The following is a 24,822-nucleotide window of genomic DNA, read 5'->3' as shown; positions in this document are numbered from 1 at the left end:
AGGTCAAACATTAATCATGGATACCAGAATGGAAAGTCCACCTCTTTCTGCCTTATTTATGACCGAAGGTAACCTGGAGGAGCCTACTGAGTGAGCCAGCAAACCAACTAAACACAAAAACGCCATAGAGAAACAGCCCACCTGTCTGTTCCTGACCCTGCTGTTCCTGGAGCAGCTCCAGCTGGTTGGGAGCCAATAATCCAGCACATTTAATGAGTAGACTGGGAAAGGCCAGATGATTGGTTGATTTAATCATCTGTTCCTTCTGTATGATTTGGGTTGTGTAGAGGAGGAGAATATAATCACTTGTGGGGCCAGTTTGGGAAATATCTGCCACTCTCACTGTCCCGCGACATACCTGATACCTATTTATTAAGTAGCTGAGCTCTAACAACACTGTACGTTTTGACATCCTTTCTCTGCCCTTAGGGACAAGCCTGAACACAATGAGATGTGTTTTAGATAGAGCCATAACTATTATATTAACCGTTTTTCCTCTCTCTTTGAAACTTATTTCATGTCCCTCTGCTGACCTGCTAATCCTATTAACTTCCGTGGAATCATGTGGAATCGGATATGACAACACAGAAATACACATAATTAGCCACAATCACCACTTCTGTCCTGTTGTTTTAAAAAAGTACAGAACACATACGAAAGTCATTGTCAACTAATACGGCCTTACCATGACACTGATTGCAGGAGCGACAAGACTAAAACCAGGGGTTTTCAAAGTCTGAGACTGTGGGCCCTCAAACAAAGCTTGGAAAAAGGTGCCCTCCTCTTAGTTTATTTGGTTAGTTTCGCTTAAGTCCTGGATGCCTAAGGAAACATGATTATGTTATTTGATGACATAGACAGAATTAAGCCAAGATAGCCTAATATTGCTGTTTAACATCACTTCAGACTACACCAATTATGTAATACAAGTCTGTCATAAGGCATTTATTTGTCTCTGGGAAAGTGGGAAAAACCAAATCACACACATTTAGGCTATTTTATATCTCTTTTTAAATAATTAGGTGATAACTTTTTCATTGAGCCTCCCACGAAACATTTTGGAGCTCACCTCCCACTCTGAAAATCCTCTGACTTAGACAATAGTATGTCTAATTGAGTCATTTAATTAAGTGCCATGTTGCAAACCTCTGCGGAAAGAAGCTGGCTCACTCTGTAGTACCATTAACAAGTTTTTGTAAGAAATTAAACTTATCAGAAAAACCCAATATCAAAACCTTTAAGCGCTAGCAGTGCACCCATCCCTTATGAAAATTTATGAATAAATACCACAGCTTTCTGTGAATTTACAGAATTAAGACTTTTCCAAACAGAGATGGGGGAAAAATGATAAACTACCAAACTCAAACACTCAAACAGGATCAACAACAGCAGACCAACTTCCAGATACTATATGTACATAAAATACAAGTAAAAAAATAGCAGAAATAAACCCTTTAAGTCAGACGTGGGACAAAAGTAACAACTACTTTATCTATTTAGTGTCTATACAAAAACACTGTCATTGGCAAATAAAGCCCTATGGTCTCTCCCACGCACAGAGATAACAAAGCTATCTGAGGCCCCATCCACACTACTGCATTTTCAAATTAAAACTGATACCTTTTGCTACGTTTGCACCTCCCGTCCAGACGAAAACGAAGACCTAAAATGGAGAAGTTTGGAAACGCTGCCAACCCCGTTTTGCGTTTTAGTGAAGACGGGCCAAAACGGAGGACTTTAAAACAATGACGCAGCCGCTCACGCTCAGCTCTCTGATTGGGTCTTGCACAGCAGAAACACAATGCTACTGACTGGGTTTTTGACGTTGTATTGTTATTAAAATATTATGTAACGTGCAAATAACACTTATCTGCCTACACTTGTACTGTGCACGCCGCCCAGTCTGTTTTCCGCCGCCACACTCCCGTGTTACATTCAGTAGCAGTCCTAGCTCGTTATTGATCCATGCAATAAAAAAAAACTGGTCTGATACTTCTTCTGTATTTATTTATTCTTTCGCCAAATCTTCTGTAACTACAGAACAGACCATCTGCTTCATGTTTACACTGGCAAGCGCATACCCAGTGTACCTGAACGGGTCCTAGCTGTGCGTTTTCAGTCGTTTTAATGTAGACGGAGATCAACTCCAAAACGCAGCGAAAACGCTGGTGTGGACGGAGATCGTATTCATTTTAGTTCTCCGTTTGTAAACTAAAACGGAGTAATGAGGATGGGGCCTGAGTTTCACTTCTTGCTCTTTCCCTCTTCCTGTAGTTTGTGACCTTGCATATCCTTCTGTTTACCTCACACTCCACATGTGACATTCATGTGATGGGTTACAGATGGGTTACAGTTCTCTAACCTTGTGGTCACCCTTGACTCCCTAAAACGAATGTGATGTTCACAACCAATGGATTGCTGTTTTTTCTTCTTCATTAATGCACAGGACAGGGTTGCTAGTATTATTTGAAAGTGGAGAATTTCCCAATAACAATGAGTTCATAGGTTGATGTTGCAAACCTCTGCAACAATCAATGAACCCAAACCTTTCAAGAGTTCAACTTTGTGAGTCAGTCTGTCTGCACTCGGCTCACATCTCTTTGATACAGCAAAGTGAATAAGGCTTAATTGGTTTTCATTTATGATGTTGAACAAAGTGTATAGAGATTAGATTGATCTACAAGAAGCTTAAGAGCCTCTAAATCCTTCTCCTGTCTTTCACAGCTTTATTTAACCTCCCAAGGCATGGTCTTCTCCATTAGTGTCCTTCAAGACTGTTCAGGAGCAGTGATCCCAGTTTAGTCTACACTCGAATCTCATCATCATCCTCATCCATGAAGGTGAAATCTTGGTCATCCTCCCCACGAGGCGAACTGTACTTTGCACTGTCCGTATCACCGTCATGGATGTGGTATTGAGGTTTCTCCTCAGTGGCTGAGCTAGAGCTGGAAACAGAGCAGCTATCCAGGTTGTGGTAGTTATTGCTGGTGTGTATCTCAAGGGTGTAGGGATCCACCATGGCCTTGTGCTGGTACATGCTGCGAGGTGGTCTTTCAGGGGCCTGCTCCTCCACATCATCATCATCTATGTGGGGAATGAAGGAGGGCGACGAACGTCCCTCGCTACCCTTGCCTTCCTCGTAACCAAGGTCATCTTCCTCGCAGCCTTTCTTTTCCATCACGCTCAGGATATCCCCGAGCATGGAGGGCCCCAAGTCAATGTGGAAGGACATCATGGACTCTGCGTGCCTCATTCCGCCTCCCTTAGGCATGGATGGAGGCAAATCTGTAAGTTCGCCGAAATTATGCTCGTCGAACTCCGCATCCAATGTCGCCATTGCTGCTGCACCATTTACTGGCTTGCTTTCAATCTCCGTCAGCTTCTTCATGGGGCTTGAGGAAACGCTCTTTGGCAATTGGTGTCCTCTATTAGTATCCTCATCGTTTAGGTAAGGAAGGGATATGGCGTTTTTCACAAAGTTGGATGAACCCCCAGTAGGCCCCATCATATTGTATTTGTCCCCCCGGTTTACTGACTGAGAGCGCTTGCTGCTTCTGAAGGTGCGGGACAGCAGCCCAGGTTTGGGACCTGGGGAAACTTGCTTTGTTTCCGGCTCCTTGGGAGGTTCCCCTGATCGGGTACAAAGAAATGAAGTGTCCCCAAAGGCATCTCCTCCCCTGCCAACGTGCATGGTGTGGCGGAAGTCCCCCAATGGAGCACTGATCATCTCTGCGGTAAGGTCAGCCCGAGACCGCCGCTTCGACTGGTTAGAGTTGTTCACTAACTGTTTGAGAATAGGCATGATGGTAGTCTCTTACTTACAATCCACAGAAAGAAATTAAACTTGGGTCTGTATGAGTTCAGGACTGTTCCTTCCAGAATTATTTGGCAATTGTGTGAGATCTTGTCAAAGAAAGTATAATTCCAGGTGTTTAATGTGGGCAGCCATTCTGGTCTTCCAGCTCTGGTTTCATCTTACCGTTGGATCAGCCTATGAAGAAGAACAGAGACCATTAAAGCCACATCAGTACTTATGTAAACCAAATCTAGCTGTGCACCTTGGCAGGCAATGTGGAAACATGCAATTAATAACAGACACAATTTTATTCAGATGGAAATCTGAAAGACCACTTTAAACGCTTCTCTAAAGTGCTAAATCTATTCATTTCTCATCACCCATGAAGTCATCAAGTATGGAAACTTTTGTTGCCAGAGCTTCCTAATGAAGCCTTAGTTGGGTGTTATGTAATGACTTTCTGGTACAAAGTTCATAGCATCTTCACTTCATGTAAAACCTGTAATAATACCCGCAGTGAAGTTGACCATGGCAAAATAAGTTCCCATTCAAATGTGTACAATTCTTCTTGCACATTTTTAGTTCTTTCTATAACTCTTAATATGCTGCTGTCGCAATCAATTTTTCAAGTAGATGCAGTGTCCACTGTCAATGCTGTGCTTTAGTTCCCATTCAGGCCCCTGACTGTTACATAATCAGCAAAACACAGGATACTGGGAGCAGGAGTAGCTCAAGCTGGCAGGAATAAAAGAATGAAAAAGAAAAAAAAGTGGAACAGCATTTCTTCAGCAAGTCAATCCAAGTTACAGCACAGATCAGAACGTCCACATCTGCTACAGTCTGTTCTAACCCTTTAATGTTTCCATTGCTAGCGCTGTGTTTTTCTCTTGATTTTGGTCTTTGTCTCTTTAACCTTGATTTTGACATTTTAGCACCTCCAACAGAATATTTGGTTCCGTTTATCATTGCCTCATTTTATCTGTTTTTCACTTAACACACATCAATGGGCAATTCCTAGTACATTTTTAATACATCAGCTCTTGTTATGGCCAAGTGCTCTTGATTTAACGCAGGTCACTTTGATCCTGTACCGATTATCTTCGACTCAATAAGCAAACTGTCCTTAAGTCACTAATGACTCAGCCTTGAAACATGATCTTAAAACAAACACCCACTTATGCGCTAGCTGCAGTCCACTAGCCCCATGTGTTACTGACATTAACAAGGGCTTCAATTGTTTTAGCCAGACAGCAATCCCATCATTCTCAGTCTTTTCAAACTGGAGCTAAAGCCCACGCTCTAGGCCTGTATGCGTGTCCCTGCTGTGAATGAATGGGGGCTTCACTCAACAATATTCGAAAACAACGTCACCCATGAAAACATTTGCATCTTTGACAAGAACCCATTCAATTGGAAAGGCAACTGTAGCACTAGAGGGAACAGAGGGGGGTTTGATAGATGATAAAAGCTGGTGCAGTTTTTTTCTTGTTTCAAAAGAAAGATCATTTCCAAAGAGAGCTGAACTCTATCCAGGTTTTATCTTCTATATTCAACAACTTAATTCAAGATTTCATCAGCAGTTCTGGTGGTGCTAATGGGGGAGATGCATTGTCCCAACAACTAAAGATAGAAAGAATAGAAAGAAAAAATACATAACAAATAGCAAATGCATTAACAATAGTACTTGAAAAGCTTATTTTCAAGTTCTATTGTAAAAGCCATTTGAGTTCAAGTTCACACCCTTATGTGACTACTGGAATGGGCTTAATGTTATGAAAGCTATTCAAACAGCAACTGGATGCCAAATTATAAGATTATAGCACTGAGCAAACAAATGCCAATAAAGTCCCTCTGAGCAGACTCATAGTGGATATATTAATACAGTATGATCTATCATTAGCTAAAACCTTTATTACTTCATGCCTTGTGCATGAGCCAATTACGTAGTATCTGCTGCACAAAAGCTGCTGAATGTGTGACACACAGACAGCTCATCAACTGATATGTTCCTCCCTGCTGCCCATAGTTTTGTATTTCTCTATGGCAACAGCAGAGCAGCTACCAAGCAAGCTTCCTGTCTCTAAGCCGGCCGGAGACAGAGAGAGAGAGATTTTATCCCCTACATGGAGAGATCAGTTCATTCAGATGGATTAGCACTTCCTGGTGGCCACATGCAGGGCAATAAGACAATCTCCCCAGTGCTATAGCTGAATGGGAATGCTTTTGATGTGCCTTGTCATTCGAAGACATTCAACCTTAACATAAAATGTCAGTGGGTTCTCAAATATCAAAAGGTGCAAACCACACACCTTAAGGCATTCTAGGAAATGGCCCGTTTTATGTCTTTTGGGGCCCCTTTGGTGTTTGATTAGGAATGGTTTTAACCCCCCTCCCCCAGGACCATCAAGCCCCCATTATTGTGGGCATGACAAAAGATAAAGTACAGCCTGCAGGACGTCTTGTCATATTCAATTCTAGCCTTTCGGTACTTTTTAAATGGCAAATCAAGAAGATTGGCAGTGTCATGGATTCCACTGTTTCAAAATAACATTCCAGAGAACATTTTGTCAAACACATCACATAAAGAAAAAAGCTTTACGCATTTAATTTTTAGTTGTTTTGGGAAACCTATCTATGCTTTTACCATATTAATGTAACTGTAGCTGGTTATATATATTTAAAGCTACATATATTTAAATACAAACCTTATTCTAAATAATAGAAAATGCTAAATGCTAATCATATTTACATAGTGTGCAATCTTATAAAGGAACATGTCATTCAATGTTTATGTTATTAGTTATTATCAAAATTCTTACCACTAGAGAAATTAACCATACAGAAACACATTTAATTTTTGGGCTCCTTTTTTCTTTCATATTTGGGTCATTTGTAGATTTACTCAATTGTAGAGGGGATGTTGAACTGTCAAGCAGAGTGGAAATATGCTTTTGGCTTCAGTGGTTTCCAATCTTCATGTGACTATCTCATAACTCAACATTTTGGACTTTTACCCCTTTCATGTCAATATTATTACTATTTTTCGCTATCTTTGTAGAGAACAGTCTGAGTATACTATTCCACTTAACCTTTCTTTCACTTCAGCGTCTAGACAGATAGAAAAACATTTAGTAGTAGCTGTGTGTTTGCTCACATACTGTAACGAAGTCAACTTTGTGACTAGGGATTCCAGTCTGACCTGTACTTCCCACACCAAACATGTTCTCAATTTAGTTGGGGGCAATATTCCATTTCATCACTCTTTTTGGAGCAAAACAGACAAACAGGTCATAGCTACCATTATACACAACAGTAAGTGTTTGTGTTAGAGCACTAAATATGCCCAAAGATGTATCATTGTTTGTTATTGCCTCAGTCCTTGTGCCAGCCGGTGGCGAAGCCTTTATGTAACAGCCATGAGCACTCAAAGTGCCACATGACTCCAGCTCAAACTGAGACAAGTGGTGACAGGGCCATGAATGATTAAGAGTATGTCGCTGGCAGTCTCTGATGCTCGCAGAATGACATCATAACAACCACCATGCACACCAACATTCAGTCTCACTCTTGTACAAGGGAAAGAGGCTTTGGTTGCTTGTTTGATTTCTATAGAATATTAAAAGGGGAATCTAACAATGACAATGCTTATGTATCAGTGACCAGTAACTATAAATAATCATGTAAAACGAACTCTCAGCTCATATTTTGCTATGACTTCAAACATCAACTAAACAACTAAATAGCAGCCTATAAAGTGTGTGTATTTTTACCCCAAACTCTTGCTTATCTTGCTTTAAGTCCTCAGTTGTTGTGATTTTGCTTAACACAGAGACTCTGCTGTCTGAGCAGTAAGAAAACCTCTGCTGGTTACCCTTGAACTAGCCAGAATCTCCTCTATTGTTCAGTCCTATTGTCGGTAACATTGATATGCAAATGTATACGAGTCAACCAACGCCATCTATGACATTGTTAATCAATTAATCAATGGAGCTGCATAAGAATGGAAAGTTCTTAACTCTAACAAAGAATTCATTTGCACCTACTTTGTGAGGCCCACAACCTCCAGCCCAAAGATCTGATTCCCACGGGGGGAGAGGAGGCTGACAGCGTCGAAAGCACTTAAATAACAACATGGATCCAATCTGTTTATCAGTAGCATAAGTAGTACACACACTTCTATATATGATTTAGAAATTGATTTATTGTATCTTAATTTACATTTTTCTTCCAGTCCCAATGTCAGTGCACAAAAACTGTTTTATAAATGTACTAAGATAAATACAAAAATATTGTTAAAATGCTAGAAATGTGCTAGAAATGAGAGAATTAAGAGACCTCATCAACTATGTATGAATCTGATTCTGCCTCACACTATGTAGCCTTGGTCTGAGCTCATTAGCAAAGCCTCCATATCACCTCACTGTGTTTATTCATGCGCCTCAAAGTTCCCTTCAGTCCAATGTCTACTTATTGTCCTTAATTCTCTGCCAAGATAAATTATGAAGAAATACAGTTTATGAAGCATACAAATTTGGTATTGCTTCGTGTAACACACTGAAAAAGTGAGTCGGAAGGAGGTATAACATGTGTGACTGATACAGTAACAGAAGACAATTTTTATGATTGCGATCTACAGTTGCGTGCTGCTGACCTGTTCTGATACATACCACTGATGCAGTAAACTATACTTTGTTCTGATGTAATAATGCATGCTACAGAAGGAACCAGTTCTTCCTGTCCAACTTTACATGTAGACAGACAGCCCTAAGGCTAACCCTGCATGACAAATGTCAGAAATATTTCTAACAGACACAGACAAAAGGATGTGCATGGCCACCTCAGCTATGTGTCGAGAGACATATCTATTTGACACAGGTGTAACCTGATCTATTAGAAGGTATGAGCCCACTGTATATAGATCCTATGCGTACAAACCCACCTGGCGTGCTCTGTAGTCAGTTAATCAAAACTCCCACAGCATGGAATTGATGAGGAAATGGTAAGCACCAACAGGTAAGAGACAAATGATAAAAAAAAAAATACCACAATACTTTTAAAATGACAGGCTACTGAAATGTCCTCGGGGTTTGAGAGCTGCAAAACGTCCCATTATAGTCACCATGACCAGCTTTGTTTTGCTAGTTGATAAATTATTTGCGCTTAAATAAGTTGTTGTGTTTTTGGCCAGTAGTGATTTTATTTTCCATTTACTTCTCATGGACAGTGCATATTAATTTTCATTATTGTAAATATGCTAGTTATAGTTTTCATCTTAAGTCCCTTTGTAGACCACGTTTAGTGTTTGTATTATTTGTTCCACCAATGCAGCAGTTAAAGAGGAGGGGAAAAGGAGAAGACAGCAAGCAGATGCAGGCGCTTTTTGTTTTGTTTTTAAATTCAGTATTAAAATTGCCATTGGAAGTCTTAAATCAAGGTCAACTTACTAGCTTTTTCCAGCATCTCCAAACACAACTCATAGTCCTCCTCAGTGGAGTATATTATATTTAATTATTAATATATAGTTTCATTATATTCCGCAAAGGAAGATGTCAGCTGTGGTTGAAAGCTTCTTGAGTTATGATTTTTTTTTTGTCAAATTCTTAAAAAAAAAAAAAAAAAGCCTTTGAAAATGTTTGGAGGTAGAAATGCAACATGTTTATTAGACCCTAAGGATGAACAGTTAGGATAGGTTTGGTGAGAAAAGTTAAAGGTAAACAAATCTCTTATTTGATGAAAATGAAATCTCCTCAGGGCCCGTTTAATACCTTAATTAGGAAAATGTTCACTGTCAACAGACCTGTCCTGACACAACACACGGATGCTATTAAATTAAACTCTGCACTAAAGCCTTAAGGAGTTACACGAGAATATCGCTTTATCCTCAGTATGTAAACATGCATAAAATAACATCATTTGAGGGTACATGTGTAAAAATAAAGTTTATATCATGACTACTTGTTGTCACGATTATGCACTGCATATTAGCAGGTTCTAGTCACTATGGATCATCAAGGCTTTCATATAATTTGACTAGATACAGAAACATGAGCAACTGTGCAAATATTATACAAATAGAATAGAAAACTGACAACGTGGCCAACTAATCAAGTTCATGTAAAAAGGCTTTGGGAGACCAGCTTCAAACAGCTGGGCCAGGAAAATATACCTACATAAACAGGACTGCTGCCCAAGTACTACAGGCCTTCTGTACGCGTTTGTCTGTGTGTCCATGTATAAACTGTTGTGTATCAGCCTCCAGAGCCCCAATGCCGCACAGGCAGAAATAAAACCACAGGAGGATTAAGGGCAGCGTGTTCAACGTGAGCAAATAAAACCAGCATGTCTGAGCCGGCCCTCTGCACTGTGTGACAGGAGCTCAGGATAAGAAACACAACCCACCCATCCACTTAAAAAAAAAACACAAGCAAACCAGCCTACCAATGCCCCACCAGCCAGCCCTCCTCTGTCTGACTTCAAAATCCCTTCTTCTTTTGCCTTTGGTGTGTTGCAGAAGCTCCTCTTGTGAGCCCAGCACACCCAATAATGCAATCATCTGATGTTGAAGGATTTAATTTTTTTTCTCTAAATCCTGATATCCAGAAGCAGAAGACATGTTTCCAAATGATTGCTCTCTGTTTCTAGTGAAGCCGGCCTTTCATAAAGCTGTTACTCCAGCATAGTTGGACAAAGCCTTTGGTCAGATATAGGGAGGGCTGCCATGCTGTGCTCCAGCCAGAGAGAGAAAAGGAGAAGCTTTGCTAAAAACCAAAAGGCACAGATAATGAACATGTTTCCCATGATAATAAAATAAGCCATTGAACAAAACACATCTTCTGACAGTTTTTTTAGGGGGAGGAAATGCCCCTTGTCTCAATGTATGAATAATATCCTTATTAAAAATGTGAAGGGGCACAACATTCCCTATGTGAAGCAACAACACCGTAGGGACTTTTACATAAATGAAAAGCACAGATGGAGGCACTGAAGAGAAACACACCCTAAAAGGGGTGGTGAGGGTGTCACCACATTGGATTCACTCAGTCATGCCAGCACTGTGACAGACGTTCTTTCGCCGTGTCCTGCATGAAATGTACCCAAATCCTCATTACGCCTACAGTGGAGGCATTGTGCTGTACTGTGTGTGAGTATGTGCACATGAGAGTACACGTCTAATTAATCACTGAAATCTGCCCCATCAGTCTCTGACAAATAGACAGCATTCATGCCTGGTACCAGAGCCAGGATCTGAGCCAAGTGGTTGAATTAACCGTCCAATAGTTGCTGGACGACAAAACAAAGCAGAATTTCTACTGAGGATTATACTAAAAAAGACAAAGAGGGAATACAAAATGCTCTGTTACAGCCAGGATGCCAATGTCACAGTTGGCTTCCAGTATTGTTAATAAGTTCAAATAAATTGCTGGCCATATTGGCTGATATTTCTCCAAAGGAAGAGGGGTCAGAAGCACTAACAAGTTACTCAGAATGGAACCACGGGGAAATGGAACATGCCAAATCACCCAAAAGATAAGGCAATGGCAGTGAAGCGATCTTTAGACTTAGGACACACACACACACACACACACACTGGTGAAATCAGCTGGAGGCCTTCTCAGTGTGACTGTAAGATTAGTGACCGTTTTCTGACAACGGCTCTTGGCCTTTTCTTTTTTTTTTTTTTTTTTTTTATCCCCACTGAAGTCAAACACACAAACCAGCTATAAAAGGCCTCAGGCACAGAGCCCGACTGACAAGATGAGTTAATAAACCCCCATGGTGTTAACTTTAATGACACCAACGGCACACAACAAACACACTTGCTGTCAAAGAACACACAGGCTGACAAACACGGCCACTCCAGCCAGATAATAGCAATTCACAGCAGTTGACAAGCTGAAAAATCCCAGACCAGGGCGGCAATAAAGACTGGCGCTCCTGCCCTCGTTAGGCACATTGTTAACGTAATTGCATCCTTGCGTGATTTACCTAGATCCACTGTGATCCCGTTAGTGCGGTGTGTGAGGAGGGCATACATGCTCGCCGTGAGTGAGCGTGTAAGTTCTTCCTAAAGTGACTCTTTAAGAATGTCCAGCTCAGCACACAAGGAGTGATTACATTTCAGCAGCTCAGCTCACTGAGACACAGTTCATCAGTGTGCATGCTATCATCTTATATGGGCTAGATATGAGCACGGCAGCTATTCATTCAAGTCAAATAAGCTGTAACACTAGTGCACAGACACAGTTAGTCAATTAATAACTGTTGATAATTAAGTCATTTATAAACAAACATATCAAACAGTCTCTGTTGACAGCTTCTGAAATGTTTATTTTTATGTGGATGTTGCAGTGTAGCAATAAAACACGCAATTTGAAGATGTCATCTTGGGCTCTGTATTCAGTCTTTTCCCTACAAAACAAAACACTAAAAGGTATGGAGAGCTGATTACATCAGACATAATAAGTCACAACTTAACATCATATAATACATGGTTCTTCATCTGTTGGCCAGATGATGTTCCAAATCCTGAGAGCTTTCGGGAATCACCACCTGATTATGTCAAGAAAGTCTTTTGAAGTATCATCAGTGTCATCTTACTGCAATCCATCTGTCTTTGATTTGGTTTACTTAAAGATAGCTTTCACATTTGGCACACTACTTTGATTTGGCAATCAAGCAACTACTTTGATTTCAGTGAAACTTAACGTCTGAAAGCATGACATTTTCATTAGGGAAGCACATAAAGATACCCTGTTGTGGTTGTGTTTATGTGTGCATGAACTATGTGTGTGTTAATGTGTTTATGCGAGCTGAACACGGAGTTTGAAGTCCACCAACGGCTCGCGCCCAAACCGCTGTAAATAGTTTCAAGGGTCATCAGTGACTTGGCCTCTCCCTGAGTCACAAACATATTGCTCAAAGACTAAAACAATCAAACACACTGTGTCAGACAAACTCTTTCTCTGTAACTGAGGAACCAGCATTGTCACAACTACAACAGAGAAGACAGAACAAAAAACAAAGTAGTACACAGGAAGACGGGAACCAAACCCTTTTGGCACACCCAAACCACACGCATGAAAAAAGTACAAACACAGACACAGACACAGACACAGACACACACACACACACACGATCAAAGGTGACCCAAATGAACGATATCCACTATTTACAGTGATTCACATTCATTTTATACAAAGAGACAAAGGCCTGAGATGATTATCTATCAAGGCATTGTAACTTTTCACCACATTCCATTCACATCACTGGATTGCTGGCAGGAAACTGTGTGAGTCTTTTTTCATAAGGAAACCAGCAATTCTCACAGGATTATCAGACAACCACGATTTTAATAGTTCACGTCACTGTTCCCATCTCCTGAACTACTTTCCCGGCATGAATTTGTCATCTAGTGGGTACAGAGAAGATCACAGTTACACCAACAGCCGTCCTTTGTCTTTTCAGTACGCTTGAGAGAGAAACCACCTGTTTCTGTGTCCGTACAGAGCCGCAAAACAAAGAGCATTCGCTGGACTGTAAACAGGCCAAAGCCTGGACCACAATAGCCAGCTGCACGCCACCAGCAATGTGTGTTTTCAATATGACCCAGTCCTTGTCGAGTCAACACATATTGCACAACCTGCTGTTAAAGGCATTATTGTGTAAGTGACTAAGGGTGGAGGAGGGAAACCTAATGCAATCATATGTAGTTAATGCTTAACTGTGTGGAAGACAGCATTAGTGCTGCAACAGATGACAGAGCTGACGGAGTAGTGATTGCACTTGGATGTTAGATTTTAATAGAAATGTATAACAATAAACACATCAGGTGCTGGGTTATCATCAGTTTCAAACTGTGCAACAAAAGGTGTCATAATTAAATCAATTACATGGGGAGACAACAATTTATGTTGCTTAGAAAACCTAAGACAATTTCCTTCTAAGAAAGCGCCTTTTTATGTCCAAGGGAAAACCTGGAGTCATGTTCTAACATTTTTTGGTTTCATGACTGTTGATCAGGATATCATTTTATTAGATGGGGTCCCTATCATGAACAACTCTTATTATAACAAGTTTGATTAAGGCAAGGAGTGAATTCTTCCTACAGCTTTAAACATTTTTAAAACTTACATTCAGTGTACTCTTTATGAGTACAACTGAACAACTGCGAAGTGTCTTCTGTGGCTCTGAAGGAGTCTAAAAGATAACCCTAGTGATGTCATTAAGGTTCTCAGCTTTGGCTAGGAGACTACAAACATATAAAAAGCCTGCATTACTAACTGTGGGTGTTTGGTATTCCTGAAGCTGTGGGAATAATTTTTTTTTTTTGGGAAAGCTGTAGGAGGCTTGCAATCCTTGTGAACCATTCAAAGTCTGGTTTCCAAATCTCCACATAATCAAAAGGTATGATACATGTTCCAAAAATATGTTTGTGTGATCATGTACGGTAATAGGTTAGGATTCCAGAGGATGTAAGTTGGACAGGTTTGTGGTGTTCTTGTACTGAGGATGCAATAAACAACCTACCAAGTTGACCAGGTTTGACTTCAGTGGAATTGCATTTACCACCGACATGGTAATTGTCCAAACTGGTTTTACAGCTTTTAACAATACAATTCAGGACATAAACAATAACAGGTGCTGCAAGAGTGACAATGATATGCTATAAACAATATGTCACCTGCAAGCACATGTTTAGGAGGTGTGGAGTCAAATTGTTGGTGTTGTCAAGAAGGGAGTGAAATGACTGCAGTGTGGAGTGTTATTAGACCGCACCGGTAAATAATTCCACCCATAGGTTTCTGAAGAGCAATTGTGAAGCTCAATGTGGGTGGCTCCATTTTAGCAGTGCCTGACGCGTCTAACTCCCAGGTAATCCTAAAACGGGCCAACATGTGGAGAGTTGCTGCAGCTAACAATCTGTGATGACACCCACCTGCCATGCCCTTAATTATGAGGAGAAATTAGCCATAGAGACCAAAACTGTTTTTGTACCATGCTGTAAACATGTTTAATTCTGCTGTAAAGTTAGGTATTTTAACATTACAGGGATTAATTCGCTTTTGGAGCCAACCTCAAGTGGCTTATTTGAGGAAGTTCAGCATTGGTTTCATTTTTGTGGCTCGAAGGTGGCCAACTGGTTTATGCGCCAAAGAAAAAGTGGCCGCTTTTCCTGCAAACAGCCGTGATACAGTATTGTTGTCAAATGGGATGCTAAAGGACCTGTGGTGTCACTGAATCAGCTGAGGTTTCTCACTGCTGACAGGGTTACAGCCTTGTGCCAAATCTTGAATGTTGATGGATTTTTTGTGGGTTTGGCCCAAAACACAGTTTTGACCTCTTGAACCACACTTAAATTGTGTAATTCCTAAGTGAGATCATTTGAAATTCATATACTCTTACAAAAAGTATGTGGATTACTGGAAAAATTTATTTTTAAAAAAAAAATCACTTTTGGTTGACCTTGTCATTTAGCCTACCAAAAATTGTTTTGTTTTAGGGGACCACAAGCCACAAGGGTTGGGAACCACAAGATTTTAAAAAAATTAAAAAGGAAACCTCTGTTTTACAGCAACTGATTGGTGGACTTCTGGTTAATCTGTTTCTCTTGTTTAAAGTTAAATATATTTGGCAAAAACCCTGAAGATTGATGCGCTGTTGAATTTTGCTTCCATATAAAGTCTGTTCAAAGATTAACTCAAATGTCCTTGGCCTGATTTGTCTTTAAATTTCAAAGGCCTCGCTGCTTTCTTTTGAGGCTGGGTGAATCCTGTAATTGTCTGAGATAAAACAACTCTCTGCAGGGAGTTCAACATAAGCCTCAATGCTTTACAGTATCAACAGCTGAAAAAATGACACATCCGTCACCTTTGAAGTGATTAATATTTCACAGAAATTGGGAAGCTTCCACAAGTTCGGAGCTTGTAATAATATTTCAATACTTATCACATCTGTCATTTTGAATTTGCCTCACAGCGTATTTATTTATTTATAAATACACAACAAAAAAAAGACCTTTTACTCTGGGCAAATTACCCTCTTTGTGCTGTTTCTGTAGACACCATAATCCTTTTAAAACATGCTAACGACAAATCACAAAAACAGATTTTATTCCGAACTATATGACCTTTTGTACAGGCCATGTAATTTCAACTAAGCCACGCAGAAGACAAAATGTCAAGACATTTTCCCATCATTCCAAGTCGGTCTCCAGGTGGATTACTGAGACTGCAAACAATTTACTACTTACTTCCTATGGCCATCTGACTCCAGTAAACTCATTTGAATTTCTTGAAGTTTATACTCCATACATTAAACCTCGACATAACATGAAATCCAGACACAAACAGCTAAAGTACTGACTTTGTGTTGATTCACAATTAAATAAGTTGCCCTCTACTTTATCTAACTGCATGTGAAACTGCCTGAAGTTAGTGTTTCCATGAGCCTCTCCCCAACCCCCACTGCTGCACGCCCTCTTCCCAGTATAAAACTGTAATGACCTCAGCACAGTCAGAGTCGGGCAGGTAGCCAGCTTCCTCACTACGCAGCAGCAGTATCCAGAGCAAACTGAAATAGCCTCCATAGCAAAAAAAAGCACAGTCAGAGATGACACACACAGATGCTCCCCTCCCCTCTGACTCTGCAGCACACACAATAGATCTTGATGGAGAGATATCTGCCTGGCAGCTCTAGAGAAGCCTTACAATGAGCAGCTGAAAGGTCTGAAGTGTGTGTGATAATGCACCACTTTTCTCACTAGAAAAGACACAGAAAAGCAAGAGGTGTTGCTTTAGTGATCAGGTAGAGTCTGGTGTTAATCTCTGTGGTCAACCTCTAGGTGGACAGTTACGTACTTTTCCCCCAGTTGCCTCATTTCTCTTTATCACAGAGCTTCCAATACAGTCTTTGGTAAATGATTCATCAAGCAAAATGACAAATACTGACGGACTTTAGGGTGGCTGTTAGGGTGTGGTTGTGTGTTTGTGTGAGTGTAGGACGAGGTCAGAGGGCAACCATTGTACAAATACAACACCGAGACCATTAGTCAATATGTCCTCCTACTTTTGTCCAGACTGACGGTTTACTAACGACAAGCAAGGAATAATCAAACTGAATTTCATTAAACGGGCCTGCGGACTTTATGGTCAGTGTAGTTAAAGTCAAGCACACACACTATACAGCCTCCACTCAGAGCATGATGAATGAGGCCGGGCAGGTATACAGCAACGGTGGCGTTCCTAGAGCAAATTACCCAGTTCATCAGGCATGATGACCATGAGAGGCAAGCGCCAGGTCTGTAAACACAAATAGGAACAACTCGCTAATGATGTGGGACGGTGGACAAATTTTGGAGTGAGGAATGAAGCGAAAGTAGCCGTGTAGTTTGTTAAGCTCTTAGCAGATTCTCTGTGTTTTGTGTTCCCACAGCAGAGAATTAATGTTACATAATGCTCAGCAAAGAGAAGTGATGCTTCATCCATCTGCCTGCTCGGATTAAACCATATCCTGTCCTGTAGCAGAAAACAGTTATTTGGGACACTTATCAGACTCTGCAACCTAGTTCCCACTAATGGTATACAAACTGAATCAGTAAGTTATTAGTGAGGTCTGTGTACCTTTGGGGACTCCTAATGGGGATCCTAAATGTGGAATAGTTCATTTGTGACTCATTTCATCAACTGATTGTGGTTTTGGCCTTCCTCTAAAACACATAATCATGTAATTTCATAATCAATTGTACAAAAGATGGATTTCTTGCAAAATGGGTGCCCTGTGCTAAAATGGAATCGGGTCACACCTCTATATTTGGAGATCCCTTGACATAAAAAAAAAAAGTTTGAGGAGCTTTGCACAACTTTATGGTCATGATCCAGACTGAATGCATTGTTAAAAACCATATTCTATCTAGTGCTACACCAAAAAGCAAAGTTTTTCCAGGTTACACAGATGTGGATCCAGGTAAAGCAAGCCAAGAGTATTTGGAAACAAAGAATACACTGTAAAGCACAGTTTTATTATTTTATTTAAACTGAAGCAGTGACTTTTCAAAGCTTGCCTTTATCTTTCTAGTCTTCGGTCCAACAGACACAGCCCTCTGTGGACAGACCTCGATGCGCAGATTGTCCACAAGCAGATTTTACATTCAAATGAGATGCAGATTTCACACCGTTGGCCTAACTTCAACAACCTACGTTTTTTCTGACCTCACAAAACACTCGCAAAACTACATCACACACACAGCCGGACACCGGATAATTACTAAAGGCCGTCACTCGCAGAACTATCCTAAATAAGTGTAACGTTAATACAACCGCACATTATGGCTCACCCAACAATAGTCACACATGAAGAAATGTTTACCTTTCTTTCTGTTCGGAGTGATGGGGGAAGTTTTAGGTTATATTCCACTCAACTTTCTGTAGACACAGGAGAGCAGCATAACTACAGGAGAAGCCTCTGTGTTTAGTTCTGTTTAGTTTTCTCAGCAGGAGAAGCAGGAGAGCTACTGCGGGACAATCCGCTTGTTGGTGCGCCAGCGTCCGTTTAGTTTGCGTCTGTGTGTTGCTCACAAAGCGGCCCTCCCTTCCCCTCCCCTGAATCGGCGGAGAGCACCAGAGAGAGCACCACCTCCTGCTGCGGTTTAAAGAGACAGAGCCCCATTTATTCACACAACATAACAAAAGGCAAAACTTCAACTTAGTGGGGTTAGTCAGTCCAGGACTAACGTTAGTGGCAATGAAATAAGATCTTCAAACGGTTCTGTGAAACATTAAAGGAATAGATATTCACATATTCACTTTTTTGCTTAGTTAGATGAGAAGACTCACATGATTGTTGGGTATAAATATAAAGGTTATCTAGCTTAGCTTAACATAAAGACTGGAAAGAGGGGAAACAGCTAGCCTTGCTCTGTCCAAAGGAAACACAATCTGCCTACTAGCACCTCTAAAGTTCACTTATTAACACATTATCTGTGTTTCCTAACTATTTCTTGGTCAGTCACAGTAACTTTCCTTGTTGCCATACAACCAGCAGAGACTCCGAAAGTTAGGCTACTGCATGCATCCAATAAATAATAGCCTATATAACCTGTAAAACCAAAACTTGGTTGTGTTGTGTTGTTGACACTTTAAGTAAACAAATTAAACACACAGGTAGGCTGATTTGGTTGCCATGGACTTAGTCAGGTTAGCTGTTTCCCCATTCCCAGTTGTGCTAAGCTAAAATAGCTGTCTTTTAGCCTTCATATTTACCCTCCAGACAAGAAAGCAATTTCCCAAAAGGCTGAACTATTCCCTTAACCCCTGTAGACTTGCTTTCTAAAAGGAATTTCTCATATTGTGAAGTTAACTTAAAAGCATTTGAACCAGCAAATGTTCATCAGCAGGACTCATTGATCTTCTTTACCACCAGTCCTGTCTGTGGGGATAGGAGAACAGCAATTCACTTTGAACCCAGTCCCCATCTTCTCAAATAATTGCTAGACCTGCAATAGTGAACTTGTATGCTTCCATCTCGTATACTGTGGTCAGTGGGTTTCTTTCTTAGATAAAAAGTAGATTTGATTAGAGGAACACACTTGATTAGAGACACTAAAAGTGGGCAACACATTTTAAGGTAAAAAAAACTTACGTACAATTACGACCCCACTCTGTCTCATGCATACAACTTTTACATGGGCAGTATAATAACTGTAATAGTGCATTCTGCCTATGGTGTATTTATAAAAAAAAAAACTCTATGTGTGGTGTGAGCCTGAGCATAGTCCATAAAATTCAGCAGGAATTAATTTTCTTTCCACTTAGGGCAAATGTACAGCAAAGTAGCCCATTGCTATATAATTAAAGGTCCAGACATATTGATTTATAATATTAATAACTCATAATAACCGTGAAGGTAATTAGGGTGGACTTAATGCCTTTTGCTCCAATTACTTTTGACAATTTCCAGATTACATAAAAAATGGCCTTTAATTCACACACACAAAAGCAAATTTACAACCTTTGATGAATAACACATTCTGGCCATGTAGAAATGAGCTTCTGCCTATGTGGTTACAGCATCATCTGGTCCTCAGGTGTTAACTTGAACTCTTGTTACACCACTGACACCCACCTGTCTGTTAAAGCCACAATTGCCCACCTGTAAATATCATCAGGTCTTATGTTATTACATGATCTACCAATAAGTGGTGCAGAGTTTTATGGGAAGCCCTGTTTGGGTCCTTCAGAATGTCAGTGAGGGTATGCAGGAACACAAAACTTTGCTGGTGCATTACCCTGCAGCGGGCCCCTTATTCAATTATTGCTTCCTTGTGTGTCTTTGTGTTATGTTATATAATGTATACAGCCTGGAGAGGCTACAAAAAGAAATTGGGTCATAAGGAACTCATTTCTAGTGGAAACCTGTCAACTGGACAAACTAATGGGATAAAATAATTGTGACCGAATACGACTTCATCCAACAATTTCATCAATTTATGTCACAATGTTCAGTTGCCTCAGATCCCAAAGTACATCTTCCACACACTGTGGAAACTAACTGTGTCCATCCAAACTGCAATAAGAATGAGTGAGGTTGGCTGTGGCAAAGGGACTGACCAAAATGGCTATGGTTATTTTTGTGCTCTTTCCCATGATGATGTATAAAATAATAAAAGTCAGAAACCAATTTAGGCATCCACCAAACAGTACATTAGAAAGGCATTCATGAAACCCACTCAGGGAACGTCCCCTTTCTCAAATTAGTATCCTTTTTCCAACTGCCAGTATATCCTCTTCAAATCCCCAAACCACCCTCAGTGAAGCTCACAAATGAGGCAATTAAATGCAGGGTTTCAAACCCCTTTGAACTACACCTTCTGTCTGAATCCTTTAATATTCCAACTGTGGGTTCTCAAAGCTCATCAGGGCTATTTAGTACGTTGGGCTCCTTTTTTTTTAAAACAGGGACCACCAGCTCACTGTTTTCTGTCATTCATTTCCTGAGGGATAGACAAAGAAAGACAGAGGAAAATGAACATTTCAGCAAGTGAAATAGGCAACCTCCTGTCTGTGATCCTTTTGTCAGAGGGAAATTTCCCATGTGTTTTCAAAAAAGAGATTAAGGCTCTGGACACACTCGCTCCAATTCCCTGTTCTGTCCCATCTAATCTCCTCTCTTCTCATGCCTATGTGTTTAGCCCTGGATCAAGTTGACTGTGATCCAATTAGCATCTAAAACCCTCTGACACTATAAATGTGCTTCTGTCATGCAAGAGTGTGTGTTTAAGTTCAGTTACTTCAAATTAAAACACATTGCTTATGCCTTAAATACATATAAGTATGATTTTATGCGCAGTCTGATGGGTCTAAAGGGCCAACTAAGCCAGTTTAGTAGACCGAGGAGCAGATGATGAGCTAATGAATTGTGGTTTTGGGGAGCACAGAGGAAGATGAAAAAGTCAGGAGGGGACATTTGTAACCAGATAATAGGATTTCACATCATCTAGACTGAACCAATTTATTGCTGCCCTGGTCAGGTGGAATTTCATCAACTAATTAGCCATCAACAGACTCACCTATGTGCTATACAGAAAGCATTTATATACTTGCACATTTTGACATGTTACTGTTTTCTTTTGATGTTTTTTGTCATTAAAGGTAAGGTGTTTTTTGTGACATAATACACCCTTAGTATTTAACCTGTTCACTAAAAATACAAATGAAAGCAGCGTTCAGACTGAAAATGGCTCTTTGTCAAAAGTGTGTTGTTATAGGTAACAATAAGAGGAACTCAGAACCAGGAAGACCAGTTCAGACGCCAAACAAGAACTCTCCTGTGGTATACTCATTTGAGGAAGGATTTTACAACTCTTGAAGTGTTTCATGGCAGTATTTTTTTACTGTCTAAACAATTATGAGGTAAACAGAGAGAACACAATGCCATGCACTACAAAGACCATAAAATGCTTCTAATGTTACAGTGTTTACTTATTTATATATATATATATATATATATATATTTATTTCATGAATTCAACAAAAAAATTAAAACCAGCAAAAGACTGAAATTCGTTAAAGGTGGGGTAGTCAACATTAGAGAGACTAGCAAGAAACAGCTAGATTTTGAAATTATCCAATCCCACCCCCTACCTTCAGAGCATTTCATTTGATTGCTGCCGGACTGTAAAGAAAATTTCAACTCAATTTAACTAGTTTTTTTTCTGAAATAAACAGCCTACCCCAGCTTTAAGCTGAATGTATGCTAGACGCAAGAGATTAACATCTCGCCTTAGATACCTACTATGTTTGACTTTGTTCAGTGTCGGATTTCACCACCACAACACTAGACAGATGTATTGTACATGATCAGGTTGTATCATGGTTTAATTATATTCCCCACAGTAATTGTGTTTACATTGTCTCATTTAGAGGCCAGGTTGGGGCAAAAGTTGACTTCAGGAAGACAGTCTTTTCTTTTGCTGAAGTTGCACTGAAATTAATGAGGAGACTGCGTTTTAAGGGCTACTGTCAGTCTGAATGTAACTAAATAAGTGTAATTTTCTTTACCCCTCTCTGCCCATCTCCCATGTACAAGTTGCAAGTGAGTACCAGAGCTGCTAACATTCAAAAATAATTTATTTCAGAAATGTACTGTGATCATATATTCATTCAGATTCTGCATGATAAGCTTTTGTTGCGTACAATGAAATCACCCCACATAGAAATAAAATAATTAGATGACATATTTTTCCATTTTTTTTATCTATGGAAACTAGGAACACACCACTGAGTCTTCACTATAGCGTTATGAGCTCGCCTGGCAGGTGGCTGGATGGTGCAGCCCTCTGTGGCGTTTCTCCAGGCAGGTTTACAGTTGCTGCAGGACAATCTCTTTATAACCAGACACACAGTGAATGATTTGTAAAGCTTGCGCACAAGAAGTGTAATCACACACACACACACATACACATGCACACACGCATTAGCATGTGGGACAGTACAGGCACACCTGAATAGTACAGAGTGGTAGATTACATGAAAGGGAAAGGGGTGAGGGAATTCAATGACATCATCTCATGGCACAGGCCCAGCACTGCCCCGTAATAGTGATCAGTGACAGAGAAGGGTTACCATACCAACAGGAAAGGAAGCAGGAAAAAAAACAACAACTTTTGTTTCTTATCAAAATCATACTGTTACCATTTTAGCAGAACCAACACCCATGCCCACATGTGAAATGTCCCAAACGACATCAGACAATTTGGACAGTCTTAGGTTGGATTTCAAAGCATCTCAGTAGACATATGCAGAATGAGGCTGATAAGCTGTGTACATGTGAGCCAGCAAAGGGTGAAAAAATATGGGTTGTGTATGCAAATGAATTCACAGCCCACATCCATCAGGATTAAAAGAAGGCTCTCGTAGCACGAGGCCAGCCATTATGATGCCATCGTCAAGGGCACTGTCAGCAGTTCAGGAACAATTGGTGCCTGATGTCATAAATAAGTGTTTCTCTATCAAGGCATCTTTGATCCACTGATTCACACTCACAGAAAGACTTAAACACTTTCACTTTAACAGATATACACTCATTTCATATATCTTCAGGATCCTTCAGGCACAGCACACCCAATGACATCTGACCCGCCATAGCCAAATGTTGTACGACTTTTCTATGTAATTGTGTGCTATAGGCCAGAGAGCCGTTTCCATGGAAACGTATGATTGTTTCGGCAATGTCCAATAAAAACTCTCCCAGCCAACACATTAAAATGTGTTCGATATGGCATGAATTCCACATCTGTCTTTTATCACTTTCTTTCTTTTTTTTTTTTACATCCAGTTCAGCCAGTCCTGACAAACACTTGTCCTTTTACTTCCACAATATGGCTCCATCATAATGTTATTTAGTCTTCATCAATGCAGACTCTGCACTGACTTGATTTCGTCTTCTAGGTACATCTATTATACAAGTATACAGTATATTTACTGTATTTATTTATATGTATGTGTGTTTTCAAAGATGCTTGTGACTTTGTACAGAATCAAAGAGATTACCATTTGAATGTGTTCATAAAAAGAAACATAAAAAAGACCGAAATAAAGTCATGCAAATAGTACATAAAGCAAAATGAACATGAATAGATGTGAGAGTGAAAGAAATCAAAGTCACTGGCACACTTCCACGCATTAAACAATAAAAAAACTCTTCCAAAAAGTCTAATAGTGCTGTTCTGCATGTATCCAGGCTGACTAAAGGAAAATAACATGGGAAAAAAGAGAAAAAGAAAAGTAATGAAAAAGGGCAAAAGGCGTAAATGACTTGATTGGGTTGACTGAACGTTGCTATGTTCTCCTTCAACAAAAGTTGGGTAGATATTTCCAGAAAATGTCCTTTTCAGCATTTTTCACACAAAGGAGGAGAAACCAGCAATTGGGGCCCGCGAGCCAGGGGCTAGGCTGCTGGGGGGTCTGTAGAGAGTGCTGTGCTGGCTGGGGGGGTTGGAGCTCTGCTGGGAGGGGGTGGGAGTCCGGCTACCTTTGGGCCTGAACAGGCTGCCTTGGCCCTGGGGCTGGCCCTGGGCTTGCTGAGGCTGGGGACTGGGTGAACTGAGCTGGGGTGGCAGCGGAGGCAGAGGAGGCAGCGGTGGTGGGACGCAGTGGTCCGGGTCACCCGACTCGGACTCAGTGTAGCTGTAGGCCTGTGCCCGGGATATACCCTTTTGTTGGCGGCGCCAGGAGTTGTAGTAAGTGGGGTCGCTTATGTAGTGGTTGACGAAGGAGTGGGTCTTCTGTCGGTTAGGGTCTACCTCGTACTCGCTGTCGCTGCCCTGTGAGAGAAAGAAAATAATGAAGAGACATTAATTTATGGGGTTAGCAAAGAATGATTCAGCAGTATTTCCATGTGGAGAAGTTAAGTGATACGAGAGAGGCTATAAATGTAAATGAACATGAAGTTATTGAATTATTTTTTTTTTTTAGCAAAGTCATTAATTCACAATCATCCCTGTCTAAACAACACACACATGCACACACATG

The 24,822-nt window shown here is 40.5% G+C and overlaps 2 protein-coding genes across 5 annotated transcripts in view; both read right to left on the bottom strand.

Moving 5' to 3' along the window:
- Positions 1 to 2,098: 2,098 nt before the first annotated feature.
- On the bottom strand, positions 2,099 to 18,372 carry cdc42ep4b (CDC42 effector protein (Rho GTPase binding) 4b). The gene is made up of 2 exons (XM_038735267.1): positions 18,161 to 18,372; positions 2,099 to 3,991 (listed from the first exon to the last, which is right to left on the bottom strand). Exon 2 carries the CDS (start codon positions 3,800 to 3,802, stop codon positions 2,804 to 2,806), a length of 999 nt encoding a protein of 332 aa, XP_038591195.1. The 5' UTR covers positions 3,803 to 3,991; positions 18,161 to 18,372; the 3' UTR covers positions 2,099 to 2,803.
- Positions 18,373 to 22,401: 4,029 nt separating this feature from the next.
- The window catches only part of sdk2b (sidekick cell adhesion molecule 2b), a 272,687-nt gene continuing 270,266 nt past the window's right edge, over positions 22,402 to 24,822 (bottom strand). For all 4 annotated transcript variants that reach the window (XM_038735898.1, XM_038735900.1, XM_038735899.1 and 1 more), the window contains one exon: positions 22,402 to 24,614. In XM_038735898.1, the coding sequence (XP_038591826.1) occupies positions 24,192 to 24,614 (423 nt within the window). In that variant the 3' untranslated portion in view covers positions 22,402 to 24,191. The remainder of the gene's footprint in view (positions 24,615 to 24,822) is intronic.

The sequence above is a fragment of the Micropterus salmoides genome, unplaced genomic scaffold (assembly GCF_014851395.1).
Source record: "Micropterus salmoides isolate LMB-PRFRI ecotype aquatic unplaced genomic scaffold, ASM1485139v1 Ms_hic_scaffold_21, whole genome shotgun sequence".
Taxonomy (NCBI): Eukaryota; Metazoa; Chordata; class Actinopteri; order Centrarchiformes; family Centrarchidae; genus Micropterus; species Micropterus salmoides.
This window is presented reverse-complemented; position numbering and strand designations above follow the sequence as displayed.